Raw genomic sequence first — 13,439 nt, forward strand, 5'->3', positions numbered from 1 at the left:
GTGCATCGGGCCGCTGGTGTGACCGTAACACAACGGTACTTCTTTGTTGAGGGTTCGTCTTCTCAGCTGAGTAACCCCATCCTTTGGTGTTGGCCAGGGTCGAAAACATGTCCATGCGCCTGGAGGAGATCAACGAGCGGGAGAGCTTCATGAAGACGGCGCTGCAGACGGTGGACCTGCGGCTCTCGCAGCTGGAAGAGCTGTCGGGCCGGATGGCGAGCGCCCTGGAGGCCCTGGCGGGGATCGACAGGCCGGAGCTCGTGCACACGCGCTCCCGCGCCTCCTCCGAGTGCGAGGCCACCGCCACCTTCCTGCTGCGGCAGAGCAGCGTCAACAGCGCCGACAGCGCCGGCGGGTACCGCTTCCACTTCCCCGCGGAGGAGCCGGGCGACGGCGCCTCTCTCCCCCGGCCGCCGGGCTCGGGGTTCGGCAGGAAGAGAGCCTGCTCCTTCCGTGGGAAGGGAGAAAAGGACCCCCAGGTGCACCTGGTCCCGGGGCGGCAGGGCAGCCTCCGCCTCGCCCCGGGCAGGAGCGCCCCAGCCACGCCGGGGGGCAGTCGACTGGCGTTGGACAACATCGAGGACCCGTCGGAGCCGAAATCAGGCCCAGAAGCAGGGATGTATGCGGGAGGGGACGAAAGGCAGGCGGGCTGGGGGAGGGGAAGGGAAGACGCGAAGTCCCCCAGTGTCACTCCCGCAGAGGCCCTGCCCGCAGACCAGAAATCGGATTTGCTCACGGCGGGAACGGCCGCGATGGAGGGGGCTGTGCCCGGCCCCCCCGGAGACACGGAAAGGCCACGCTCCGACCCCGACGAGGCGTTCCGTGCCTGTCAGACCCTGGAGTCCGCCAGCCTGGTGTATTCCCACGCGAGGAAGCTGGTCGGCGGGGCGAGCCAGTGGGGTGCGGGGCGCGGGTCGATCCTGGATCAGGCGTGGACCACGGAGTGGAGATACCAAGTCCACAAGATCACGCGGTCCCGCAGCACCGACATCCCCCACGACGCCGTGTCAGAGGCCGCAAGGCTGGCGGAGCGCCAAGACCCATTACAGACAGACACGGAGGAGGCTCGCGGTGCTTCTCGAGGGGTCCCCTGGACGCCTCGCCTGTCCCTGGCCGTGACCGAGCCAGCGGAGAAGGGGAACCTGCTGACCGTGAGCGCAGGCCAGGCCCCGGGGTTCCCGTCGTGGAGGTCTAAGAGCTTACACGGCCGCCCCAGGGGGGCTCCGGGCGTGCGGGGCCTGTTCGACGCACCTGGGCACGCCGGCAGCGTGGGCAGCCTGGTCGCCGCGACGGGAAGGAAAACGGAGGCCGCGCACGAGAAGGCTCCCGCCGAAACGGAATGCTGATGTGCTTGGCTTCTCCAGCTTTTGAAATCAAAGCCGCAGCGGGCCGCCACCCCCTTGGCCGTCCGATCGATCGATCCATCGTCATCAGGTTCCGAAAACGCTGGCCTGAAAGGCATTCGGCAGCGTGGACGCGGGATGGAAGTTCCGGGCACGGCGCTGCTTCCTCAAAGGCGCTGTGGGATCCCTTGTGTCCTCCCCAAATTCCTCCCTTGGAACCCTGACCCCCGTGTGACTGTCTCTGGAGACACGGCCGTTAGGAGGTCATTACGGATAGATGAGGCCGTAAAGGATTAGGGCCCTGATGAGAAGACACCAGAGCCTGGCCGGCGAGGCTCCGGGGTTGGGCATCGACCTGGGCACCAGGAGGTCACGGTTCGATTCCCGGTCAAGGGCACGTGCCCAGGTGGCTGCCTCGATCCCCAGGAGGGGGCGTGCAGGAGGCGGCCGGTCCCTGATGCTCTCTCATCGTGGATGTTTCTCTCTCTCCCTCTCCCTTCCTCTCTGAAATCAATAAAAATCTATTAAACAAAAAGCTCTTTAAAAATCAATAAAAATATATTTAAAAAGAAGAAGATACCGGAGTGCTCTCCAGCACTGACGAGCTCGCTCCCTCCCTCCCTCCCTCCTTCCTTCCCTCCCTCAACAGCCCTGTGTGGACACAGCCTCTGTGTTGCGAGCCAGATGAAGCGCTCACACCAGACACCTGCCTTGATCTTGAACTCCCAGCCTCCATCCAGAACGGTGAGAAACCCGTCTCCGTGGCTGCAGCCGCCCCGCCCGCCTGCGGTGGTTTTTGGCGGCAGCCCAAGCGGGCCGACACACCGAGATCCCCGACACGGTCGTAAGGTTTAGCGTCCGGTCAGAGTTTTCCCGCTTTTCAGCCACGTGGCCACCTAGGACAGTGATAGGGCCGAAGCAAACCTGTTCGGGGAAAACCAAGAAAACAGCCCGGCTGGTGTGGCTCAGTGGATAGAGCGTCGGCCTGTGGACTCAAGGGTCCCGGGTTCGATTCCGGTCAAGGGCACATGCCTGGGTTGTGGGCTCGATCCCAAGTGGGGGGCGTGCAGGAGGCAGCCGATCCATGATTCTTTCTCATCATGGATGTTTCTCTCTCTCCCCCTTCCCTTTCCTGTCTGAAATTGATAAAAAAAAATAAAATATATATATATATATATATATATATATATATATATATATATATATATATATAAATAAATAAAAAAACACGCACATATTGATGGAAGAGTATGTGTGGATAACAATACATTGCTTCCCGGCTTTATGGAGATGTAACTGACATATGTCACTGCATAAGCTTAAGGCGTGTAGCGTTATGATTTCACTGAGATTGAGACATGGTGACCACAGTAAGTTTAGTTTGCATCCATCATCACATGGATACAATGAGAAGAAGCCAAAATAATTTTTTTCCTTGTCATGAGAACTCTTCAGATTTACTCCTTTATTTATTTAATTGTTTAAAGTATTACAAACAGTAGTACGTATGTCTCCTTTTTTTTTCCCCATTGACCTCCCCCCCGGCCTCCCCTACCCCCTAGTACATGGCTTTACCTGCCCCCCACCCCCAGATTTACTCTTTTAACAACGTTCATATACACCACACAATCATGCTAACTGCAGCCATCATGTTGTACGTGACACCCACAGGACTTACTTAGCCCAGTTATGCATTGGGAGGTCGGACCGGTTACCCACATTTCTCCCGTTTCCCGCTGCCCCCAACCTGGTAGCCACAAAACTGATATTTTCTCTTTGTTTTGTTTAATCCATTTCATGTAGATCCATCACTAACTGTTTATTAAGAAAGACGTTTAATGTATGTGCACAATACTGCTTTTAACACCTATAACCCAATGGGTTTAACAGTTTTTTTAAAATATACTTTTATTGATGTCAGAGAGGAAGGGAGAGGGAGAGAGAGAGATAGAAACATCAATGATGAGAGAGAATCATTGATGGGCTTGCCTCCTGCACATCCCCTACTGGGGACCGAGCCCACAACCTGGGCCTGTGCCCTTGACCAGATCGAACTTGGGACCCTTCAGTCCACAGGCTGATGCTCTATCCACTGAGCCAAACCGGCTAGGGCGGGCTTAACGTTTTAAATCACAATCTTGGTTCCTGTGCCAAATGGAGTCGTGTGTCACGCAAACAAGTTCCCCAGAAGGACCAGTAGGGTTCTGAATCCAGAATACATTATTTTCAGGAGGAGGAGGAGGAGGAGGAGGAGGAGGAGAAGGAGAAGAAAGAAGGAGGAGGAGGAGGAGGAAGAAGAAAGGAGGAGGAGGAGAAGGAGGAGGAGAAGGAGGTGGAGGAGGAGGAGGAGGGGGAGAAGGAAGGAGGAGGAGGAGGAGGAGGGGGAGGAGGAGGAGGAGAAGGAGGAGGAGGAGAAGAAGAAAGAAGGAGGAGGAGAAGGAGGAGGAGGAAGTGGAGGAGGAGGAAGGAGGAAGGAGGAGGAGGAGGAGGTGGAGGGGGAGGAGGAAGGAGGAGGAGGAGGAGGAGGAGGAGGAGGAGGAGGAGGAGGAGGGGGGAGGAGGAGAAGAAGAAGAAGAAGAAAGACAACCTTTGGAATTTTAGTTGAAAATTTTTAAACATTTCTGTTAGCAACACTTGTCAGGACGATTCCCATGGCCACCCTGGCGTTACCCTGGACGTGAATGGTGAAGCGGATCAGGGTTTTTTTCTCCAAAGCCTGAGAAGGGTCTAGTCATCTAGTCTCCACTCCCAGGTTCACCAAAATGTCACTCCCCCACCTCCCCCCAAGGCTGCTCCAGTTCAGGCCCCGTTGAGTTCAGTCATGCCCGATGCCCGGTGCGCGGCGTGGGGAAGCCCCTGTGCTCTGGGCAACGACTGGTCCATGGCCTGTGGGAGCCCCACTCCGCGAGGGGCGCCGGCCATTCGGCTTGCCCGCTCACACCTTTACAGTGCGATGAGCAAGGAAAGGAGGCAGCTTGTTTCACATCTTTTCCCGCGTTGACGTTTAATACAAGGAGGGGGGAAGTCAACAAACGAGATGGAGGGGTCTGCGTGCTGGGCCTAAGTCATCATCTGTCAGTAGACCCCGCATCCCCGTACCCCATCTTCCCGGGGAGTGGGGTCTCTGAGGGGCCTCCACCTGCAGCCCGACCGCGATGTGCTTTGGAGACGGGTCCCCTGTCCCGGGCTGCACCTGCCCCTGTCCTGGGCTGCACCTGTCCCCTCTACCGGGCTCACCTGTCCTCTCTCCCGGGCTGCACCTGTCCCCTGTCCGGGGCTCACCTGTCCCCTCTCCCGGACTCACCTGTCCCCTCTCCCGGGCTGCACGGGTCCCCTCTCCCAGGCTCACCTGTCCCCTCTCCCAGGCTCACCTGTCCCCTCTCCCAGGCTGCACCTGTCCCCTCTCCCGGACTCACCTGTCCCCTCTCCCCGGCTCACCTGTCCCGGGCTGCACGGGTCCCCTCTCCCAGGCTGCACCTGTCCCCTCTCCCAGGCTGCACCTGTCCCCTCTCCCGGACTCACCTGTCCCCTCTACCAGGCTCACCTGTCCCGGGCTGCACGGGTCCCCTCTCCCAGGCTCACCTGTCCCCTCTCCCAGGCTGCACCTGTCCCCTCTCCCAGGCTCGCCTGTCCCCTCTCCCCGGCTCACCTGTCCCGGGCTGCACCTGTCCCCTCTCCCCGGCTCACCTGTCCCGGGCTGCACGGGTCCCCTCTCCCGGGCTCACCTGTCCCCCCTCCCAGAGCCTACCCCTCCCACGCTGGGCTCCACTCCACGACTTCACACAACAGTGATCGCGCGAACGGGGTGACTACTGGGCGGCACCCAAGGGAAGAGGGTCCCAGGAGAAGAGGGACAGACGCGACAGAGGAGGCCCCGGGCCACGGTCACGGGCCCACTCCCGCTGTCGCCGTAGCTCCCAGGGGGCCGGCGAGACCTCCGCGGGCCGCCGTGACCCCCGCGGGCCACCGTAGTTCCCTGGGGGCCGCCGTGACCCCCGCGGGCCACCGTACGAGCGCCCTCCCCCCGGCCGCGCGCCCAAGATGGCTGCCGCGCGCCGCTCCCCCCCTGCGCCCTCGCTGAGGAGGTCCCGGCGGCGGGTGCGCGGCGCTGGCCCCGCGTGACGGCGCCGGCGAGGCCTAGAGGCCCAGAGCGCCCGGCCGCCAGCCCCGCGCGCGCCGTCTCTCGGGGCGGGGCGCGGGGCCCCTTCCGGGGATGGGCCCGGGCGGTCGCCGTCGGCCCCGTCCCGACTCTGCCCCGGCTCCTCCCCGCTCGGGCGGGCGCTCCGCCGCGTCCCCGCCCGTCAGTGCGCCGGGCCCGGCTGGCCGCACGGGGAGCGCTCAGCCCGCGGCGGGTCCCGGCTGGCGAGCGGGCCGGGGCGGGAAGGCGAAGGCGAAGGCGAAGGCGGCGGCGGCGGCACCATGTTCTCCCTCAAGCCGCCCAGACCCACCTTCAGGTCCTACCTGCTGCCGCCGCCCCAGGTACACAGCCCCCTCCCCACGCGCGCTCTTCTCCCCCGCGCTTCCGGGGAGCCGCCGGGCCGGGCCGGCCCGTGGGAGCTGGGGACCCGGAGGCCACCCCGTCCCCATGTCCCCTGGCCCCCTTGGCCCCCCCCCTGTTCCTCGGTCCCCCCGTCCTCCCTCCCGTCCTCCCCTGTCCCCAGCCGCGCGGGTGCCAGAGCCCCCACTCACTCGGGGAAAACTTGTGAAACTCCGCCGGCCGCTGCCATTCGGCGCCCGGAGCTACGAGCCCAGCGACCGTCCCGTCCCGTCGTCCCGTCCCGTCCCGTCGCCCCCAGGGCGGCCGCCCACGTGACTGACCGCGGGGCTCGCGGGCACCTGATGGGGTTGGGGCACCTGCCCGTCGTATGATGTCTTATTGTCCAACTCCCGAGGCGATCTTAAAAAGAACTTGGTAAAAAAAAAAAAAAAAAAAGGGAAAGGATTGAAGGGGGGACGGACGGATGGACGGACGGACGGACGGACGGGACGGGTGCGGATCGGGGTCCGTCCCATAGGGCCACCGCGTGGAAAGCAAAACGTGTGGGTTTGGTGTCTGTCTTCCCGGGGCGGGGGGGCGGGCGGGGGACCTGTTGAACGGTGCTGTTTTGCGCCCCGTGTTTCAGGCCGAGGACAAGTTTGATTCGGAGCCGAAGATTAAGAAGCTGGAGCCGGTGCTGCTGCCAGGTGAGCGTTGGGGGTGGGGGTGGGCCCCCTGAGTCTGACAGGTCCTGGCTCGCGGAGGGAGGGAGGGAGGGAGGGGCGTGTGTGGGTCCCTGCGGGCCGCTCTCTCCTCCTCTTTTCACTCTTCAAACTTTATCGGGTTAAAAAAAAAAAAAATCTAACCAGCGGGGGGGGGGGGCGGGTGTGGGGGGGGCGCAGGAAAAAAAAGTTCTGCTTGGAACCGAACAACATCATCGGAAAGGGATGCTTCTATTGGGGTTTGTCCTTGAAAACGGAAAGCATCCTAGAAAATGGCCCAGAATGTCAGCCCTCTTTCCTTGTCTCTTGAAATGCCCCTTTTTTTTCTCCTTTTTTTTTGGGGGGGGGGGTAATCCTCATCCAAGCATATTTTTTTCGTTGATTTTTTTTTTTTTTTTTGAGCCCTTGACCCGGAATCAAACCCGGGACCCTTCAGTCCACAGGCCGGCACTCTATCCACTGAGCCAAACCGGCCAGGGCCCATTGATTTATTTTATTTTTATTCTTAATATATTTTTTATTGATTTCAGAGAGGAAGGGAGAGGGAGAGAGAGAGAGAGAAACATCCATGATGAGAGAGAACCGCGGATCGGCTGCCTCCTGCACGGCCCCCTACTGGGGATCGAGCCCGCATCCGGGGCATGTGCCCTTGACCGGGAATCGAACCTGGGACCCTTCAGTCCACAGGCTGACGCTCTATCCACTGAGCCACACCGGCCAGGGCCCATTGATATTTTTTAGAGGGAGTGCAAAGGAGGGGGACAGATAGAGAGAGAGAAACACCCCTGGGTTGCCTCCCAAATTCATCCCAACAGGGGCCGGGGATGGAACCCGAGACCCTTCAAGTCCTCAGGCCGGCACCCTAACCACGGAGCCACCGGCCGGGCTGAACCCGCTCTTTTCCCCAAGCAGCCTCTGACGGCTGAGGTCGTGGGGTGCTCTTTGCCTGCCTGCCTGCCTGCCTGGCCGTCGCTGTAACAGCACAAAAAGCACCTTTTACTGTGCCCGGGTCTCTGGAAACCAGTAACAGCTCAGTGACCTTTGAATTCCTGACTTGGCGATGGTTGTTTTTGTGTTGTTTTTTCCCGGAGGTGTCAGCTGTATCTGCAGAGGCACGCGTTTCAGTCTAGAAAGGCCAGGGCCTTCCCCACAGAGGCCCTCTGGACGTTTGGGGGCCCGTCATCTTGTGGGAGGGGCTGTTCTGTCCTCTGCAGGGTGTTTATCCACATCCCTGGCCTCCACCCGCTGGGGGCCCCCCTCTTCCACCGCCTCATTGAGACAACCAGCGAGTCTCCAGCGTCCCCCAAACTGCCCCCCAACCCCCACCTTCCCGTGGAGACTCACTGGGTTAGAACAAAACTTACCTTCGAGGCCCCTTCATTGTTAGGATTTGACTCCAGTCCGTGACATGGTCTCGGCTGCAAACGCAGGGCTGGGTTTTTAAAACCTCGCTTTTACATCTAAGACAAGCTTATGGGAATGTTAATATCAACAGGCCTGAGGGACTTTCCCTCGGGGGTCATCTGTTCTGCAGAATTAACCTAAAAGCTTTCCTTTCTGCCTAAAAGCCACAGGTTTCCGGGGAAGCTGTGAGCCTCTGACTGCGCGTGGCTTACTTGTCCGCGAGGCGCAGCTAAGTCTGGCCCTTCCGACCCGTGTTGATTCTTTGCGGTGGCTCTGAGCTTGCACGCGTGGTGGCCCCGGCGTTCTGTTTGCACTTAGCCTAGTCCTTCCAGAACTTCTGGCCAACCCCAAATTAGAGTGTCTGCCGCCTGCCTTCTCATCTGTCCTTCCCACACGCTTCCCGGTTTCTTTCTGCCTGGCCACCCTGTCGTGGTCTCCGCTTCCTGCCTCGCCTGTCACGTCACCTCTCCCACCTCGCTGCTCCTGCTGTGCTCTGCAGCCTCCCTGTGAATCGAGGGGACGAGTGAAGTGCGTGAAGCAGCGATGGCCCGGCCTTCAGCAGTCAGAAACCACGGGGAGCCGTGGCGGGTCACCTGTGGCTTCACACGGCACCCGGGACAAGAAGCCATTGTTCCCCATGCAGTTTCGCATGTTCTGCTTTGGCACAGCGCCTGGGGTTCAAGGATATCCTACCCCCAGTGGCCCAGAGCTTGAACTCGTAATCCAATGAGCAGATGAGAATCAGAACACAAAATCCTTGTTTGTGTACGGTTCCCGACGGCTCCGTTGGAACGTAAACCTGAATGTAAAAGGAGCCTCATTTTATGAAGCGGAGAGAAGAGAACAAAGAAGAACCTGACAAATAATGTTGTTGGGCTGTGGGGTGTGCTGTAGGTTTCAGCTCGCCTCGGTCCTGAAGCTGCTTAAGCCGGAGGCTGGGCCTAAGTCACGAGCAGGTGTGCACGGGGATGTGGTGAGCGGAAGCGGGTGGGACACAGCCTTGCACCTCGTCTGGAGGCGGCGTGGAGTGGCCCAGGCCTCGCTGGTGACGTTGGTGACCAGGCACGCCGCTCTGCTAGCACGTTCCCCGTCTGGCCCCAGGCTCACTGCCCTGCAGGTACCGAACCCGTGGTCCTTGCTTCAGGCCGAGGAGTTAGAAGCCGGAGGGGAGAGGGTCCTGCCCTGGACAGTGTCAGTTCGTTGGGGAAATGCTCCCCGGGAGGAAGGCAGAGGCGGCGAGGGCGCAGGGGAGGCCGATCGGAAGGGCTCCCGCTCGGCGCCTGAGTGCCCGCCAGGCCTCGGCCCCTGCTCCGGCTGCGCGTCGGCTCCCTCTGTCCCTCTTCCCCTCTGCGGGGCCAGCGGCATTTTCATGATGAGTCACCAGTCCGTTGATAGTGAGTGCACTGATTGTCAGAGGCTTTTGTAATCGATCAGGGAGGCACACGACCGTGGGCCGTCTGGAAATGAAAATAGCCCTTGTTGGGCGGATGTCTTGTGCGTCTCTGTTCATCCTGGTGGCACGCTCGGCCCGGGATGCCCGTGCTCGTGTTCTGCCACGCTGGAAGCTGCTTCACGTGGGCTCGTGCATCCCTTAGGAGAGACCCTCTCTCGGATGCGTTGTGTGGTGCCGACCTTTCCGGAGTGGCTCTGAGGGGACTGCGGGCTGGCGGTGTAGTACGTGGACGCACGGGTCCATTGCTTTAGGAAGAGCAGACACGTGGCGTCGTGAGCCGTGCAGCCAGCTGCAGCGCCTCAGCATCAGGCTGTGCCTCCCCTGGACCATGGGAGGGGAGGGTGGGCTCACCACCTGGGCTGCGCTGCCGGGCCCAGCCAGCGTTGGTCCTCACGTCCTCACTCCCACCCTCAGTCTCTGCGCCCTGCGGCTCCTGCTCAGAGACTGTTCGTGAAGCTCTGTAAGTAAATGCGCTTCCACAGGACCAGCTCTTTCACCTCCTTGGTTGGCTAATGCTCCACCCTGCCGGCCTCCGCACGGGCTCTCTGTACAGGGCCCCCCCTCGTCTGTGCTTTGCTGTCCGCAGTTTCAGCCACCCGTGGTCAGCCACAGTCTGAAAATACTACATGGAGCATTCCAGAAGTAAATAAACAATCCCTAGGTTTTCAGTCGTGCACCCGTCTGAACAGCATGGTGAAATGTCGCGCTGTCCGGCTCCTCCGGGACATGAATCGACCTTTTGTCCGGCGTCCGCCGCTGTCTGTGCGGTAGTCGCGTGGAGAGGGTTGTGGGGCCTGTGACTGGGATCTTCGGACGCGGTCGGTGCTCGGGGCTGGTCCGCCAGCAGGTTCTGTCTGTGTCTCTTAGCGGTGTGGATCCTCAGGAACAGACCAAGCGGATCCGCACCCTGACCGCTCGCTTAAAAATGGCTCAGCGTCGGATGGAGCTTTGGACCTTGAAATTTAGAATTCATGATAACCAGGCTTCAAATAGTTGTGGGAAGTTATTCTTCTGAAAGCACAGTTTCCCTTTTCTTTTGGTTTCTTGCTTTTCTTTAATCTTCCCTTTTAACTCTAAAATGATATTGTAAAGTTTTACCACCAACAAAGGGGTCATTTGCGTGCAGAGGGACTCGGTTTGGATTTATGGAGTATGTGTAAAATAAATAGATGGCAGTATCACTTTTGAGGTTAAAGCTGAACTCTTTCTCATTTCTTAAAAAATAAATCAAAGACATGGGTTTGGGAGATCTAGCTGCGTGTAATGAAATACAGGTATTCCATCAAATGACACGGCGGAGGAGGGGGTGTAGTTGGCTTCCTCTCCAGATGCCTTTCAGTGAGGAGGGGCAGAGTGCAGGCCCGGGTCCGCCCATCGGCTGAGCCTCTCCGACCTCCCGCTCACCGTGCCCCGTGTCTGGGTCTGCCAAGTGGGGCGTAAGCCTCGTCGACACTTCCTGTTGTGAGGGTGCAGGTGCTCACGGTTCTTCCTGTCGCCATCCTGACATAAGTCACACAGCGCCTGCTGACACGTTACCGTGGAGAGGTAGTGCACACAATGATGGCTTTCTTTTTTTAAAGGAGAAATTGTTGTGAATGAAGTCAACTTTGTGAGAAAATGCATTGCCACGGACACGAGTCAGTACGATCTGTGGGGAAAGCTGATATGCAGTAACTTCAAAATTTCCTTTGTTACGGACGACCCGATGCCATTGCAGGTGCGTTCTGTGTGTATGCCGTCTGTGCCCAGGCCTTTGACACAGAGGAAGTTAAGGCTGATAGAACCAGTGCGAGGTTAATGGGAAAAGAATTAACGTGACCGTAACTTTGTATTTCAGAAATTCCATTACAGAAACCTTCTTCTTGGTGAACATGATGTCCCTTTAACGTGTATTGAGCAAATCGTCACAGGTACACATTATTCTTTTTATGTGTATACTAGTGGCCCAGAGCACAGATGCATGCACATTGGAAGCAAATTAATTAAAAGAAATTGGGCTCCCTCCTCTCTGGTTCTGGGGCGAGTCACCCAAGAACCGCCGCTCCCGAGTCACCGCAGCTCGGCAGCTCCTGCATTGAGCGTCCGCTCCCTGGTGGTCAGCGTGCGTCATACGTACCGGACAGTCGGACGGTCACTTAGCCTTTTATATATATAGATACCTATGTACGTATTTATTGATTTAAGAGAGAAAGGGAGAGGGAGAGAGAGATAGAAACATCAATGGTGAGAGAGAATCATGGCTCGGCTGCCTCCTGCATGCCCCCTGCACTGGGGATGAACCCACAACCCAAGCATGTGCCCTGACTGGGAATCAAACCACTGAGCTACACTGGCTGGGCCATATTATTCTTTACTTAGTCCCTAAAGCTGATTCTGCCCTGCAAGAATTGCTTGAAGATACTTGGGTTGGAAGTTTATTTCTGTAGGTATTTCTCCTTTTTTTTTTTTTTTTAAGTCCCAGTAACATTCATGAAAAACAGGTAAAATAATTAATTTAAAATGGAGCTATAAAATGAATCACTTTTTATATTTCCTAGTATTTGTCCTCTTTTAAATTAAAATTTTAATTATAAAATGTATCTAGATGGTGGTGGTTGGTGTGCCAACAATCATTTGAAATACCTTCAAAAGCAAAGTTAAAATCGATTCCCCGAAGTGCGAGGACGCACAGATAAGTACTGTGAGGGTCCAGGGAGGCGGTGCTCCGGGGTGCGTGTCCTTCAGTTGGCATCACTCAGCACGCGTTAGGGTGCTACAGCGAGAGAAACAAGACATAACGTTCTCACACTGTAATCTCTTCTCTTTTAGTAAATGACCACAAGAGGAAGCAGAAAGTCCTGGGCCCCAACCAGAAACTGAAGTTCAATCCAACCGAGTTAATCATTTACTGTAAAGACTTCAGGATCGTCAGATTTCGCTTTGATGAATCAGGGCCTGAAAGTGCCAAAAAGGTAATGATTTGTTTTGTTCTTGGTTCAGCTTGTCCTGGGCTGTGCACCATCCTGATCCATTTCAGTTCTCTGTGGAAGTTTGCATTTCTCAAGTGCCCAGGTTTTTTTCTTTTCTTAGGGGAATTTGTCAGATACCTTCCTAAGTAAATTCAAAGCCAGGGATGTCCATAGAACTGTTTTCTTGGACTCTTTCGCTGCTTTAAAATATTCTTTCTACTTTTTTATCAGCTCCTAAAATAGCACAAAGTATTGTGGAGATGAGTGCATCTTTTACAGAAGGCCATTCCGGTTGGTTTCTTTCTTTTAAAAGATTGAAGAGATGGAGGTGTGTTGTCTGAGGTTTGGTCAGACCTCAGAACTTGCTCAGCTAACCGGAAGTTGGACTTAGGTACATAAATAAGGGTTAGGCCCATGCAGAGTAGTGGGCGGGGCGTACTAAGTCTTAGTGCTTTACGGAAAGCTGCTGCATCCTCGTGAGTGACCTTCCACAGGGCAGCTGACAGCGAGGGACTTGCATTGTCTTGTTTTCGCCGGCCTCGGGGGGATGGGCACTGCCTGATCGTGGAGGGAGCAGCCAGCGCAGAAGTCCCCACTTGGATCCCACGTTTTGGCTTTTGCCGAGATGGGGCCTGTGGGCCCGGTGCCTCCTGGTCCCGTCTGTAGGGCGGCACGTGCAGCGACGAGTAACGGGTCCGAGGAGAAGCCTGCCCGTATCTGGGTGGAGCCACAGGCTCCCCGTGCGGCAGGAAGGTGTGTCCTCAGGAGTGCGGCCGCCTTGGCACCCCAAAACTGGGTGCGCCTGCTTTCCAGGACCCGTAGGCTTGCGGCAGTACATGTTCTGTTGATATCAGAAGGAGGCGCCAGAATGACCTCCAGGCCGCTGCCGGCATTTACTTTGGTCGGGAGGGCGTAGGTTTATTTTTAGAATTAGCATCAACAGTGTCTTCACAGGAAGACGGCAAGCAAGACGTGAACGTCTGAAAGTGCATGGCCACTGGGACCAGAGTGTCTAGCGACCTGTGGCTGCAAGTCTGCACGTGGAGTGTGGGACCACCTGTCGGCAGGCTGCATTGTTGGAAGCTCAGTGAG

At 57.5% G+C, this 13,439-nt stretch overlaps 2 protein-coding genes across 4 annotated transcripts in view; both read left to right on the top strand.

Moving 5' to 3' along the window:
* TRPM1 (transient receptor potential cation channel subfamily M member 1) overlaps window positions 1–1,863 on the top strand; it is a gene marked incomplete at its 5' end in the record, with an annotated part of 44,124 nt that extends 42,261 nt beyond the window's left edge. The window contains one exon of the mRNA XM_080651580.1: window positions 98–1,863. Coding sequence (XP_080507706.1) covers window positions 98–1,346 — 1,249 coding nt within the window. The 3' untranslated portion in view covers window positions 1,347–1,863. The remainder of the gene's footprint in view (window positions 1–97) is intronic.
* A 3,763-nt stretch (window positions 1,864–5,626) lies between these two features.
* Window positions 5,627–13,439, top strand: part of MTMR10 (myotubularin related protein 10) — a 29,084-nt gene continuing 21,271 nt past the window's right edge. The window contains exons 1-5 of one of the 3 annotated variants that reach the window (XM_080651806.1): window positions 5,627–5,822; window positions 6,467–6,527; window positions 10,980–11,116; window positions 11,237–11,309; window positions 12,208–12,350. In XM_080651806.1, the coding sequence (XP_080507932.1) occupies window positions 5,763–5,822; window positions 6,467–6,527; window positions 10,980–11,116; window positions 11,237–11,309; window positions 12,208–12,350 (474 nt within the window). In that variant the 5' untranslated portion in view covers window positions 5,627–5,762. Of the gene's footprint in view, window positions 5,823–6,466; window positions 6,528–10,979; window positions 11,117–11,236; window positions 11,310–12,207; window positions 12,351–13,439 lie in introns of those variants that run through there. The other 2 variants (XM_080651808.1, XM_080651807.1) reach the window with 2 other exon arrangements.

The sequence above is a fragment of the Plecotus auritus genome (assembly GCF_963455305.1).
Source record: "Plecotus auritus genome assembly, chromosome: 15".
Classification (NCBI taxonomy): domain Eukaryota; kingdom Metazoa; phylum Chordata; class Mammalia; order Chiroptera; family Vespertilionidae; genus Plecotus; species Plecotus auritus.